The sequence below is a fragment of the Panthera onca genome, chromosome C1 (genome assembly GCF_046562875.1).
Source record: "Panthera onca isolate mPanOnc1 chromosome C1, mPanOnc1 haplotype 2, whole genome shotgun sequence".
Classification (NCBI taxonomy): Eukaryota; Metazoa; Chordata; class Mammalia; order Carnivora; family Felidae; genus Panthera; species Panthera onca.
This window is the reverse complement of record NC_138346.1, coordinates 30,741,905-30,755,428: the sequence shown is the minus strand read 5'-3', so window position 1 is coordinate 30,755,428 and position 13,524 is coordinate 30,741,905. Positions and strand designations below refer to the sequence as shown.

The following is a 13,524-nucleotide window of genomic DNA, read 5'->3' as shown; positions in this document are numbered from 1 at the left end:
GATTGAACTCATCTGGTGAGTTAGAGCATGGCTCACACATTCACATCATTGGCAGAAGCCTGTGCAGTGCACAGCGGGCACGGGAGTCAGCTCACAGTACCCAAGAGGAGGGGAAACTGGTCCGCCTAGAGCTAGTCCACCTTGCCTGCCTTCTCACTGTTCGGAAAAGCATATCAGACGTTCCTTTGTATTATTGTTGTTAATGTCTTTTTCAAATGTTCAGAACCTTTTTTAAGTTTGTTTATTTTTTTTTTCTTTTGAGTTGACACACGTTACTTTAGTTTCAGGTGTGCACCATAGTGATCCAACAGTTCTTTTATGTTCTGCTGTGCTCCCCATGGGGGTGGCGACCATTTGTCACCACACAACGTGGTTCTGGTACTCTTGACCCTGTTCCCGATGCTGCACCTTTCGTCCCCATGACTTACTCATTCCAGAACCGGATGCCTGTACCTCCCTCTCCCCTTCACCCATGTTGCTCTTCTGTTTCCTCCCTCCATCTCTGGCCACCACCAGCATGTTCTCTGTATTTACGAGTCTCATTTGTGCATTTTTGTTTAGAAACCTTCTACTTTGAAAAAAAAACAAGCATAGTGGAGAAACAGAACTATCTGGAGAGTTTTTAAATGCAGATTGGAGAAAAATAAAGATACGTGATACCCAAGGGTTTGTCTTTTCTTAATAAAAAGCCTTGGCTACCGGGTGTCTATAGAGTGATGTAGGAAGCTCAGAACCCCGTGTGAACTTTGTAGAGATATTGTGAGATGCCACCGATTCGCTGTGAATCCAGTTTGGGAAGAATGCTTTTCTGCCACAAGATGTCCACTCACCCTTTTCTTTTTATGGTTTACCAGTGTCATTTCAAAAAACTTTTTTAACAAAATAGTAGATGACTTCTGTTGCTTTCAGACATCTCCTTTAATGAGATGTCTCATTTAAACTTAAATCTCCACTGTAATATGTGGGGATCTTCTGGCAGGCACAGCTCTTCACGGTGGGTCTCTTCCTCCCTTTCACCACCTCGCCTGTTCCCCTTCCCTGCCCCCTCCCACGTACTCTGTATACTAGAGGGGTGATCCTCAGACCCATCAAACACAAGTGTCCTTATGGTGAACACGTTGCTATGAATTGAGTGAAAGAACCAAAATTTGCAAGTGATATGCTTCTGTCATTTATTAGAGTAAATTCAAAATGTCCCTAAAGTCACCAGTACTCATTTTTATTCTAACTTATTTCCTAAAGGAGAAGGGGAGAGGAGTGTGTTTTGCCCACGGTGTATGTGAGCCAGGGCAAAAGAAATTGAGGACCACTGCTGGCCCAGACTGACTTCTTTGCACGCCCCCAAAGCAAGATGCTTCCTCATTTCTGTCCTTTGAGCTTCCCTTCCCTCCACCTGCAATTTCCCCACGTCACTTGTGTAGCTGTTGAGCACCTATGTGTCCTTCAAGACTCAGCTAAGGTGTCGCCTCCTCTGTGGAGCTTTCCGTAGGCTTCTTCCATGGCCCTGCCCTCCCCCAATCAGCTTACGCAGGCTTTGTCACTACAGTCCCTTTTGGGACCGCTATTGTAGCACCTGGCTTGTAGTCTTCTGTATCCTTTTCAGTCCCCTGCCTCCCAGACGATGTGTTTTTTGCAGACAACGGCTATGAACTGTTTGTTTTCATGTCCCCCCTGGATCTTAACATAGGGTCTGGCACAGTAGGACAGTTATGCCTCAGACGAACCAGAGAAGTTGAACAACTGTTGAAATCTGCCTACCGTTCCCCTCTTGCTTCCCAGCCCTGAAATGCATCACATGATTTTGTTCTGTTGAAATGATCATGACAAATCCGAGTTAAAAGGGAGCTACTGGCTAAACAGTTTGGGGTTGCATGGATGAGAACTGGAGAAATGGAAATTCCTAAGAGAAAAAAGTGACTGAAGTGGGGAGGGGAATCGTGGACAAGTAATGAAGAAGGCACAGTCTACTGTCACCTGTTTTTTTATTTTTCTTTTTACGTCTTGATATGGCTTCTCCCTTCTCTGCTTTCCCTATGTCCTGTGTGCCCATATACTGACACGGATCCTACCCCCCACGCCAAAAACTCATCAGTGTCATTGAAATGAAGACCAGCACATGCCAACTCTGTGTCACATCCAATATTCGGGTCAAACAACTGGCCTCAAATTTGCAACTTCTTATTTGAGAAAATGAAATACCTACTTGAAAATTAACCAAACTCTGTGGATATGATTATAAGAAAAAAGTGATAGCTCTTTTAATTGCTCTTAAGGTCGGGACCTTATCTTACCTTTTCACTCAAAAGGCATTTATTCATCCCAAGTCAGATGTTTTGACCCTTAGAGCTAAATGTATTTACATAAAGACCATTTTTGTTCACTTTTATTACCGATTTTACAGTTTTCCTAGCATATTTGAGTTACATTATTGAATCTTCTAAATTTGGATGCTAGCTCCTTTACCAAGATCAAAAAGTGAGTGTCCAGGATGATGCACACCAGGTGACCGTGTTTGTTTGATTATGTCCTCTAGTGGCCGTCCTCCAAGCGGAAGCACTGATCGAATCCAGAAGTTGCGGAAAGAGTATTATCAGGCACGGAGAGAAGGTTTCACCTTATATGAGGACGACGAGGGAAGAGCAAGGCTAGATTATGACTTTCACTGGGTAAGCCCATGCATGCCTGATTCCAATCATTGAATTCATCTTTACTGAGATCATTGCGAGCAGAACACGGCTAAGAATGTTCTATCCATATCAACTTATATTTAGGTTACTTGAGTTTCACAGATATGAACATTACCCAAACCACAGCCATCTTGTCCCACAGAAGTTGTTTACATAAATCAAGCCACACTAATGCATAGTAGTTTATTTTAATTGCTTTCATATTTACTCTCTGTTGGACTTGTATACCAATGTGTTAGGGTGGAGCAGATGGTCGATATTTTAAAGAAGACAAGGAATCTTTGTCATCATCTACTGAGCCTTAATCTTTGCCTTCCATCTCTTGGGTTTCAGACATCTGGGCAAGCATTAACAGACCATGCACCATAAGCCATCTTTCCTTTGGAAAAGGTTATTAGACATAAATTTCAGAATGGTTCTCTTCAGAGATATCTGTTGTTTATATGCTGCATCGGAACAATTCATTTTGCTGATCGCTAAGATACTTTTATTTTGAGATGAGAACAGTCTTAGTATTAGAGGGTTCCCTTTGCCAAATCCTTCAACATTTACAGACTGAAAAGCATATTGTGTCCTCTAAAGAGAGATTCTGTGGGTTTTTCCAGGATAGCACGATTCATTCTCTTGTCTTTTTCAAGAAGGTAAGTCCGTACTGACAAAATACACTTAACTTTTGAATATCCACAAAAATACCAGAGGAGAGTACTTAGAGATGGATTAAAGTACATGTCACATACTCGGAATAGTGCCTGCACTGAGCTGGGGTTCAATAAATCTTGGCTCTCGTTACCAGTGTTATTGGGGCAGAGCTGTACGTGGTAATAGTGATGTCCTTGCGTGATGTCAGCTCTCACTCACCCTATTTGATGGTTACTGCCTTCTACTACGGTTTTTAGTGCTGTTTTGAGAGCCACATAAAGAACTCTCTTATCCCTGGTGGCCACTAAAGACACCAGCTCTTTTGAAGGACAAATCTATTAAAGGAAAGTTTCCTTTCCTGATTTGTACACTCATACTTATGCTCACCAGGTCGGGGTTGGGAGAGTAGAGTCCAGAAACCAAGCTGATTCCCTCTATCTTTCACTCTGGTGCCGTGGCATCCCAGGCGTAGCACCTAGCACTTTTACACTAGTGTTTGAAAGTCAACGGCAGCACCCACCACTGTTGTGCAGAGCAACTGAAACTCCTCGGCCCAGTAGTTTCTTCCTTGTATGATAGGCTTTAAAAACACTAATCAGAAATGCAAATTAAGGATTGGCAGTCTCCTACCAAATGGCTTTGGCCTCTTCCAGAGATAGGCACTTTGTAACTATAGATCAAAACAAATAGCTTTTTATTGGTTTTATTACAGATGTTAGGATTAAACAGAATGGCATTTACAGTGATGGGGCCACTGGTCACCCAGACTCTCACTAACAGAAGCGAAAGATTTCCACAGAAGGACAATTTAAATAATAATTCATTTCAAACTTAACTGAGATCAACATATTAACTTTGATGACGGACCGTATGCATAAGGTTCTGCTCCCTTGATGAAACAAATAAGCAATCAAATAAGAGAAGTCATTCTCACCATAAGCAGAACAGAATACCATGTCCAGGGCATTGAAAAGTTCTCCATCTCAACACCACTGTGAATTCCTATGAGCAAAATAAGACAAGTAATTTTAGACCAAGAAGTCCTGGTTGTTTTGACCTTACTTTATAGGATCCCCTTATGTCAAGCTGAAAGGCTGAAGATACTTAACCTTCATGAGACCTGGAGTTTCCCGACCTTTACCAATCGTGAAATGGATAACCATCCACTCAGGTCCTCTCTATCTTAATGATTCAATTTTTATTCCAAGCAATGCGGAATTAGACAATCTAGTGAATAAAGAAGTATCTCTATTTTAATTTGTGTTTCCCATGCTCAAGTGTATTGAGCTTTGCCAAAAGCGACTGAGTTTAACGTTTCCCTCACAATGGGGACTAAGGCTTCCCAAAGGGATGCTTGTGAAATGCACTCTCATAAAAGACTAGTGCTCTTTGGGATCGCCTGAGATATTCCAAACCAGGGATTCAAATCTCAGCAACCTTCCCTTCCATCCCCCCAAGCCAAGGAAAAACACTGGTATCTTTTGTCCAGCACAGGCCAGAGAAATTACACCGTTGTCTTCCTACTTTTGGGTAGATCTAGGAAAGCAAGTTTAGAAAGTTAACATTTCATTCCTGCCGGTCAACCAGACCCAACAAGGCAGCTTTTATTCAGGCTGTAGTTCCTAATCAGTCTGGTCTTTATCGTCAAGGACAGTGCTTGTTAAAATTGGATCATCAGCCCCTGAAAGAGAAGGGTGAGGCCCAAGAGAGGGCTCCCGGGTGCTTCTCCACATGGTCATCAAGATTTCCAACCCACAATTCTAGAAATAGGACATTGGCAGGGTGCCTGGGTGGCTCAGTAGGTTAAATGGTCTGACTTTGGCTCAGGTCATGATCTTGCAGTTCGTGAGTTCAAGCCCCGTGTTGGGTTCTGTACTGATAGCTTGGAGCCTGCTTTGGATTCTGTGTCTCTCTCTCTGCCCCTCCTCAACTCATGCTCTGTCTCTAAAAAAATAAATAAACATTAAAAAAAGTTTTTTTAAATAAGACATTGATTCCAATCACTGCAGTAAGCAAAGTAGTTCACCTTCTCTAACAAAATCATTACATGGACCAGCATCATCAAAAACCACTTTCATGGACTCAGAACTTCCCGGGCCAGGTACCTCAGATTTAGAAGCCTGATAAATATTCCCCGGATCCACACAATACTAGAAAGCTTCTAAACTATTGAGAAGGGAATTACCTAAGAACTAAATAGACCAGAAAGAATAAATAAAGTTCCCTAAAATAAAATACAGAAAAAATAAATTAAGTTGCCTAAGAACCTACTAGACCAGAAAGAATAAAAGTATGTGCCCAAAGGTCTTGAAAGCCAAACTGGTAAAGCAATCACCGGAAGGGTTATTAGGATCTTTGAATTTTTTTTAATATATTGTTGTTAGCGATACTCATAATTCTACCTCATAATTCTACCTCAAACTTTCTGATTTTCCCAGGCCATCCTATAGGTAGTTCTATGTCCAGTGGCTTGGAGCTGAAGGCTTTCCCCACTGCTCTCTTGAGTTCTCACTTGCTCCCATAGCATTTGCATCTGACTCTCTTTTCTCTCTGTCTCTTGTCCAATTTTAACAAATATTTGCTCTGTCTTAATAGAGGCCAGGTGCCAGTCCCAAAATATATCATCTCTACCTTGGGAGAACTTACAGTCTAGCCAGGAATACAGACATCTAAGGCCAAACTAAAAAAAAAAAAAGGCCAATAATATATGTGAGAAATTCTGTAGTATAGAGAGGGATTCGCTTTGAAATGAGCTCAGTGATAGCAGTTAATTCTGCTGGAGGCCGGGTGTGCAGCCTAGGGTGCTGGGAATTCTAGAGAGACCACTTAGGAGTCGCCTCGGTGGACATATTTGGTCCTTTTTGTCTCAAATATGGTGGTTTTCTTTTTCCCAAAGGAGATCCTGATTTATTCACTTCATTTGTGTTAAAATAAATGAACACACACAGATTGCAAGGTTTGTAAATACGGACATGAGACCTTACAAATCTTTTCAACCAGTCTGTTCTGTAGCTGTTTTCTCATGTAGACTCTGAAAAGCTGTAAAGAACAAGTTGAGAGAATTTCAATGACTGGAAGTGAAATGGCCTGGCGAGTTTTTATAGGCCCAATTAAGTAAGATATGCTAGCTGTGACATGTTCATATTTGCCAAAAGAAAACATAATACCTGTTATCTCCTGGTATTTTATTTTCTGTAAAACTTGTTAAGACAATCACAGTCCTCTGGCAATAAGCTGGGGTATTTTTTATTAGCAGATAAAGATTATCTGCTTATTTAATGGCAGCATGAATATCCTGTAAGTAATTTCAGAAATGGGATGGCTCCAGAGTTTTCTAAAAAATATTAGTACCTTTATTATTGTCTTTTTTTCAAGAGCTGCATGGCAAATACTATACACATCCTCCTGTTTTTAACTCTCTGGCTAAAATAAGAATTTTTATCTAAGGAAGGGGTTTGTAAACATTTAGATGGGAGGAGGTACTATAGTTTCCACTGTCATAAAATAGATGGTACTGTATGTATCTTTTTGGCAAAGGGGATTGGTTCAGGTGATGGTTGGGTGAATAAAGGAAAACACTCTGGAAGATCTGTGCACCCTATCATGAGGATGGTCTAGGAGCGAACTTGAAAAAAACATGGTTGGCAGCTGTGTAGACGAGAAAGATACATCCGATGAATTCTGCAGTCAGAGGAAAGGGAGAGCAAGATGCTGGGATCCTGCTAGCCATCTTAGGAAAGGGATTTAAGATGGAATGTGTAATAGCCATGAAGTGTAAAAACTATCAGAAGGTTATTTTCTAAATATTTGGGATAAAAGAAATGAGGTCCTGCTGCCAATGGTCCAAAACCAGAATTGAGTTGTCCGTATTTTCCATCTCTGCACCTTAACGGCATCCGAAAAAAAGCTAAGGATACCACTGAAAATTTCTGGATTAGTAAATGGCATTTAAGTCACAAAGAACAGGTATCTAATTTAAACTGGCCTAAGCAAAAAGGGAAGTTTTGTTGGCTTATATAACTTTAAATTCCATAGGTGTATCTGACCTCAGGCAAAGCTGGGTCCAGTTCCATTGTTATTCTCTCTGTAGGCAGGATTCTTAGGGAGCTCCCTAAAAGCTCCAACCCAACAACTTTATAAAAGAAGATTGTCTCAGGGCACTTGGGTGGCTCAATTGGTTAAGCGTCTGACTTCGGCTCAGGTCATGATTTCACAGTTCATGAGTTCAAGCCCCACATTGGGCTCTGCGCTGACATCTCAGAGCCTGGAGCCTGCTTCAGATTCTGCGCTTCCGTCTCTCTCTTTCCCTCTGCCCGTCCCCCGCTTGTGCATGCTCTCTCTCTCTCAAAAATAAATAAATAAAAACATTTTAAAAAATAAATAAAGAAGATTGTCTCACCCCCAGTACATCTAGGAATGGCTTATTAACTCAGCCTGGGTCACATACCCACTTCTGAACTCCCCTGGCCAGAAAGATGCATTACTTTTACTGGCCGGAACTAGGTCACGAAGTCTGCCCTGGAACCAGAAAGTAAGATCAGGCCTACGCAGATCCCATGAATGAGTCTAGATGAAGAGGTAGTCCCCAGAGGAAAATCAACTTACTAATCAACAGAGGAAGGCAAAAATGGATGTCAGGCCTGATTTGTAGCTGTCTACTCTAACTTCTGGTTTTAATAACAATATAAACTTTCTTCATCTTAAATTTTTAAGAAAGAGTACGAAAAGGCCTTTCCCTTCATGTATTTTCCTCTTTATAATTAGAAAGAACAGTTCTATTGTCAGTGTTAAACTTGCTGCCATTACTGGTAAAAGGAGAAACAAGATTTATTTTTGTCTACTGGTCCAGGATCTTTAAGCCATTCCAGGAACCCAGGTAGCTTCACTAAATTATACATGAGAAATTATGCAACCTCTGGCTACTTATTTAGACAGGCAAATGACATTTTGATTCACCCCAGACCTAGGAATTTGCTCTGGTGGCAGGGGTGGGGGATGAGGGGGTGGGGGGGGGGGGTTGGGGAGTGGTCAGGGAGGCAATAGAATTCTTTGAAATGACTAAAAGTGGCTCTCTTTCTTTGGGTAGAATTGCCCTACCTATATCCTCAAGGATTGTTGTTTTGTGATAAATATAGATTCTATATACATATATCAAATCATTATTTTGTATACCTAAAACGAACACAATGTTGTATGTCAATTATATCACAGTTTTTAAAGAAAGGATATATTCTGTTGGTAAAAGCTCCAAAAGATAGAATGAGATAAAGAATTAGAGCCATCAAATATATACATCTACTATCATAATTTAGCGCCTACCATATACCTTCCAGTCTCTTCTCAGTTGATGAGCCCTCATTAGCTCCATAAATAGTTCCTTCCCAATGTGTCCCTCCACCAACACATTAGTGTTTTTCCCAGATTTCTTAAAACAGCTGAACTGAGGAGTGGAAGAGGTACCAAAGCAGAGTGAAGAGGAGAAGAAAACACATCCTGTCTATGAATTGGGTGGATTTTGGAAGGGCATGAGGTTTGGTCAACATCAAATGCCAGCTGGAGAGTTGAGACTTGCTCACTTTGATTTAAGGAAGTAGTGAAAATGTGAGGAAAAAAGACAAAATACATTGAAGATTTTTTTTCTTTTGGTTGTTAGTTTTAGTTCTTTATATTTCAATGTGGCTTTCATGGGAACGTGTTGGCATATTAGCTATATGGAGATCATATGAATGAATTTCTAGCTTTTAAACATAGTGTAAATCATTTTGAAAGAAGGCAACATATTTATAGGCAATTCCCAACATAGAAATACACTGTGTTTCAGAAACCCATTTAGAAATTGGCAATTTGGAACTGGGGATGGTTTTCCCATGGGGGAGAAAAAAATGGTTGGTTGTTAGGGTCCCAAACCAGTCTGCAAAAGCCCACTAAAACCCAATCCCCTTGTGCTAATCACAGACAATAACCAAAGAGCCCAAGAGCAGGGGGCCGTCAGGGCCAGGGGGAAGAGAAGGAAATTCCTTTCTTCTTTTCTGGGTACACCTTTGAGACCTTCTAGCCCCTTCTCATCTACCAGTCTTCAAGTGTCTCCCCAGGTTTCTTGACCCTTAATCGCCCTTACCTCCTCATCATGACACCCCACTTTGGACCCACCTTTTCCCACAGAGTGCTCAGAAGTCCAGAGTTCTCTCTCTGCCCCATCCCTGTCTTCCCACAAAGCTCCCTTTCTCTCAGGCAGTTCATCTCAGCTATACTTTTCGGGGCTGGGGATGGGGATGCACATAATCTAACCCATAAAAGTTCTTAACATCCCCTAAGAGACTTCTCTTTTTAAAGAAGATATTTGATTAACCCTAATAAAATCCAAAATTAGGCCCTATAGGGCAAGTGTAGAAGGAAGAAATGAGAGAGGAGTTAATGGAATCTACCCCTGGGAACTGTCTATGACATAAAGGGGCAAGGGCCCTTGGCTGATGCCTTGGTGTTACTCCACAGCCTGAGGTTTCTCCAACGCTTCACTTTTATGTATGAGCTGTCTCTAGACTTCCCAGTCTGACTGGCTTCCTGTGGGCATTGACCTGATTCTGAAAGTGGCACCAGTTTGTCCTATAAACTGGTCCTCACCTCCCCCAAAGGAAGCCTTTTGTGTCTTAGTCTGCCCTCTGTGGCTGTGGTCCATGGCCAGTTGCTACAACTAACATGGAGCATGTCCCGACGAAAATTCTGCCCTGAAGACAGCTACTGTAAGCTATGCCTGTCTTCACATCTGGTCACATCTTAGACCTAATAATATAGCATGTATGAGAAGCATTTTAGCATAATGTCTGAGTGCATGGACCCTGAAGTCAGACTGCCTACATTCACATCCAGGATATATCACTTACTAACTTGGTAAATTTGGACCATTTCTTTAACCTCTCAGTCTTTTTTAAAACTAGGATAATAGTTCTCCTGGGACTCATCTAAATATTGTGGCAATTAAATGATTATTACATGTAAAGCACTCAGAATATTGTCTGGCATATAGTAAGTGTTCAATAAATGTGAGGATTTTTTTTTTTAAATGGTGCACATACTGAGGTTTTTAGAAATAATATATTCCATTAGGCAAACAACCATCCTACTTTGTCATGATTGGAGCTTAATTAACCCTTTCTGTTATTCCAGAGTCCTGGGACATTACACAACACACAAAGCATTTAGGAGACCTTCCAGTCATGCACACTCTGGTTGTCACTGAGGTATAGCCGTAGTCCCTTCAGGTGGTGACTCTCTGGCCTGGTTGAAAGAGACTTTGGCAAAGCCCATTGGTCAAAAGGTCAATAACTATTTCCCTCTCTCCCAAACACAAACTTTTTCTTCAAAAGTACGCTTCTTTCATCCTTGACCCCGGGGGCGCACCTAATCTCTTTAATGAGCTTATGCTAAAATCAAAGACCCAAGACCAGAAGAAAGAAGTTTCTGCTTTCAGCTCTGCAAAACCCCGAAGCAGAGAAATACCAGGCTCTAGTTAATGACTTAAAATAGGAGGTGGAGGGGAATATAAAGAGAATATGTGCAAATTATGTACTCGGTAAGTTATACTACAACCTGATTAATAACAAATATGAAATCATTTACTCAGTGCTGACTTCAACAGATATGTGTCACTACCTTATATACCTTATATAAATTATTCCAGACAATAAATCCATGAGGTAGGTATTTTTAGTCCTGTTTCACAGTTGAGAAGATTAAGGTTTTAAGACCGCACCACAGTCAACAACCATTAGCAAAGCTGATATTCTAACGTGTGCTAACTCCTAGTAGAAAGAGAAGGAGAGGAGCATCACTGTGGCAGCTGTTTAGATATATTTTTTACATGAGATGTTTGGAAGAAAGGGAAACTCTGAGTATTTGTTTATAAGCCCATACAGACTGTGCCTTTGTTAAACTACTCTTTAATTAGCACTCTTACAGTTTTTTTTAACTCAATGGTATTGGTATTGTTTCATCAGTTCTCTGTAAAAGTCAAAATGAAATCATTCTTTTTTGCTATAATCAAATAAGTTAGCCTATCTCTGGCTTAAACCCAACCCTAAATACCAAGAAACAGAAAAAGAAAGTTCAAAACCACATTATTTTTCCATAATATGTCAAATAACCCTATGCGATACTTACATTAGAGTGAAAAACAGAACTCTTTCTGCTTCTAATGAACAATTAATTCCAGCTCAGGATGTCGAGTTTAGAATAGGTTAAGTTCCCCCAAACCACAACCGTTTGTGTTGGATCATGGTTAAAACCCAAAATTCCAACTTCTACAATAATCACATTCTTTTCTTCTACTGCAATGGGAGAAATGACCATTTTATGTAATATTGGAAAAACCATAGCAGAAACGCCTATGAATTCCAGATTTCCTAAACTGTTCTCAAAGCTGTTTAAAATCAGTTGGCTATGTTTTATTTTAGCAAAGCTCCAAAATTCTGAAATTAACTTCGGGTACTAAATTTTTTCATTGAAGATGTTTGGAGTGGAAGATATGAGATACATTTTACTGGCATTCATAACACCTGTATCGCTTAACCTTGATGACAATTAAGACCCAACCTGAGCCATGTTTGTGTTCAGATCCTGGAACCCAAAATGGTCCCCTCCGACAGCTTCCTGTGTAATTAGCCAATCAGATCACTGTGGTGGCCATCTTGTTCTTTCAGTTTAAGAAAATTTTCAAACCAGAGTTATTTGCAAGCTTACCATCATTTGGTTCTTATTAAGCAGTAACAAGTATGGTGTTATGGGAGAAAGAAAACTCACAGAAACGCTCCTCTGCAATAGGAGGAACACTTGAATAAAAGAGAACTCTAAAATGATTATAATCACTACAGCAATTCTGAAATGGCCGTTCTCCACAAGAAGAATGACCACTTTTGAATACAATCGTAATGACACATATCAGAGCCTGTGACTTTACAGTTCTGTGAAATTCATTTGTTTCTCTGTGTTTACTGCTGAGGCTTGAAATCATAGTGCTAATTTTCAGAGTGTCTATGAGTAAGTGTAAAAGTTGATTTCAGCCAGGCACAGGAAAACTTTCCATTTATTCAAGTAAATGATCTAAGAAGAACTGGTATAATGCTGTTATTATAAACAATTGAGAAATAGTTTCTTTCCTAGCTCTGAGATAAGACTTTTGTAAAGTAATGGAGTCCTTGGGTTTTATCTCCATCGGGCTTTCTTCAAATGATTTAGTTCATTCTGTGTCATCTTTCACTAAGACATAGCCCCGTTCCCTAGCCAGCAAAGCCAAAGCAACACATGAGGGAAATAGCTTTTCTGCCTTTATTCCCTTGTTGGTTTATTCGTTCACTGAATACTTAGCGATTTGTATTCAGTATACAGCAAGCCCAACATTTGCATCAACACTTAACAACAAAGAAGGAAAACCTGACTGGGGAGGGGGTGAGTTTGGAGCGTGTGCACAAAGACATTGTTTTGAAATTTCTCCTTAGAGAAACAGTAGGAAATGTTGTATGAGAAAGACATTCTCTGTCATGATCTGATGGCTTTCCTCTAATGAACCTTCTGGCTCACTCTATGATAATGGATACCCCCAAACGATGTGGAGAAATCTCCATTTTTCAGTTTTGCTTTCCCATCGTCACTAATTGCCAGAGGTCCAGATTGTTTCTGAAGAGCAGAAACATTTTAATTGTAATTTTTTATATAGATCAGCTACTTTTCTTTTATTCATCTATTTAGTATGGACCAGGTTGCCTGTTTTCCATGCAGTTCCCTTGACAGTAACTTCCCCAGGTTTAAATTGTCAGGCAGTACTTTACTAACAAAATGTGTGTGCTTATAAAGGAATCAGAGACTCACATTCCAGAGGAGGCACTCATGGTCTCACAATTACCGTGAGTGATGGCCGGAAAAAGTCTCTTAACATAATACTTAAATTGGTGATTGGGAAAAAAATGCTATGGGATTTTAGCAGTTTGTGGTTGATGTGTGGTTCTAGAACTATTTTTAAATTTCCAAGTTTTAGAAAGTGGATAACCTGCTCCTGTTTCTACATATAGATGTGTATATGTAAGGTTAAAAAAAAAAAAAATCTAGTCCTCAAGTACACAGTGATAGGGGAATGAAAAGATGACACACAAACAGAAAAGAACTGAAATTTTGTTTCAAACATTTAACATTTTCACTTAGTTGATTC

The 13,524-nt window shown here is 40.3% G+C and overlaps 1 protein-coding gene across 4 annotated transcripts in view; it reads left to right on the top strand.

Annotated features, from left to right (window-relative positions):
• Positions 1-13,524, top strand: part of PARD3B (par-3 family cell polarity regulator beta) — a 1,001,728-nt gene that overhangs the window by 895,709 nt on the left and 92,495 nt on the right. For 3 of the 4 annotated variants that reach the window (XM_078450957.2, XM_078450961.2, XM_078450959.2), the window contains one exon: positions 2,534-2,666. In XM_078450957.2, coding sequence (XP_078307083.1) covers positions 2,534-2,666 — 133 coding nt within the window. Of the gene's footprint in view, positions 1-2,533; positions 2,667-4,038; positions 4,435-13,524 lie in introns of those variants that run through there. The other variant, XM_078450958.2, reaches the window with a different exon arrangement.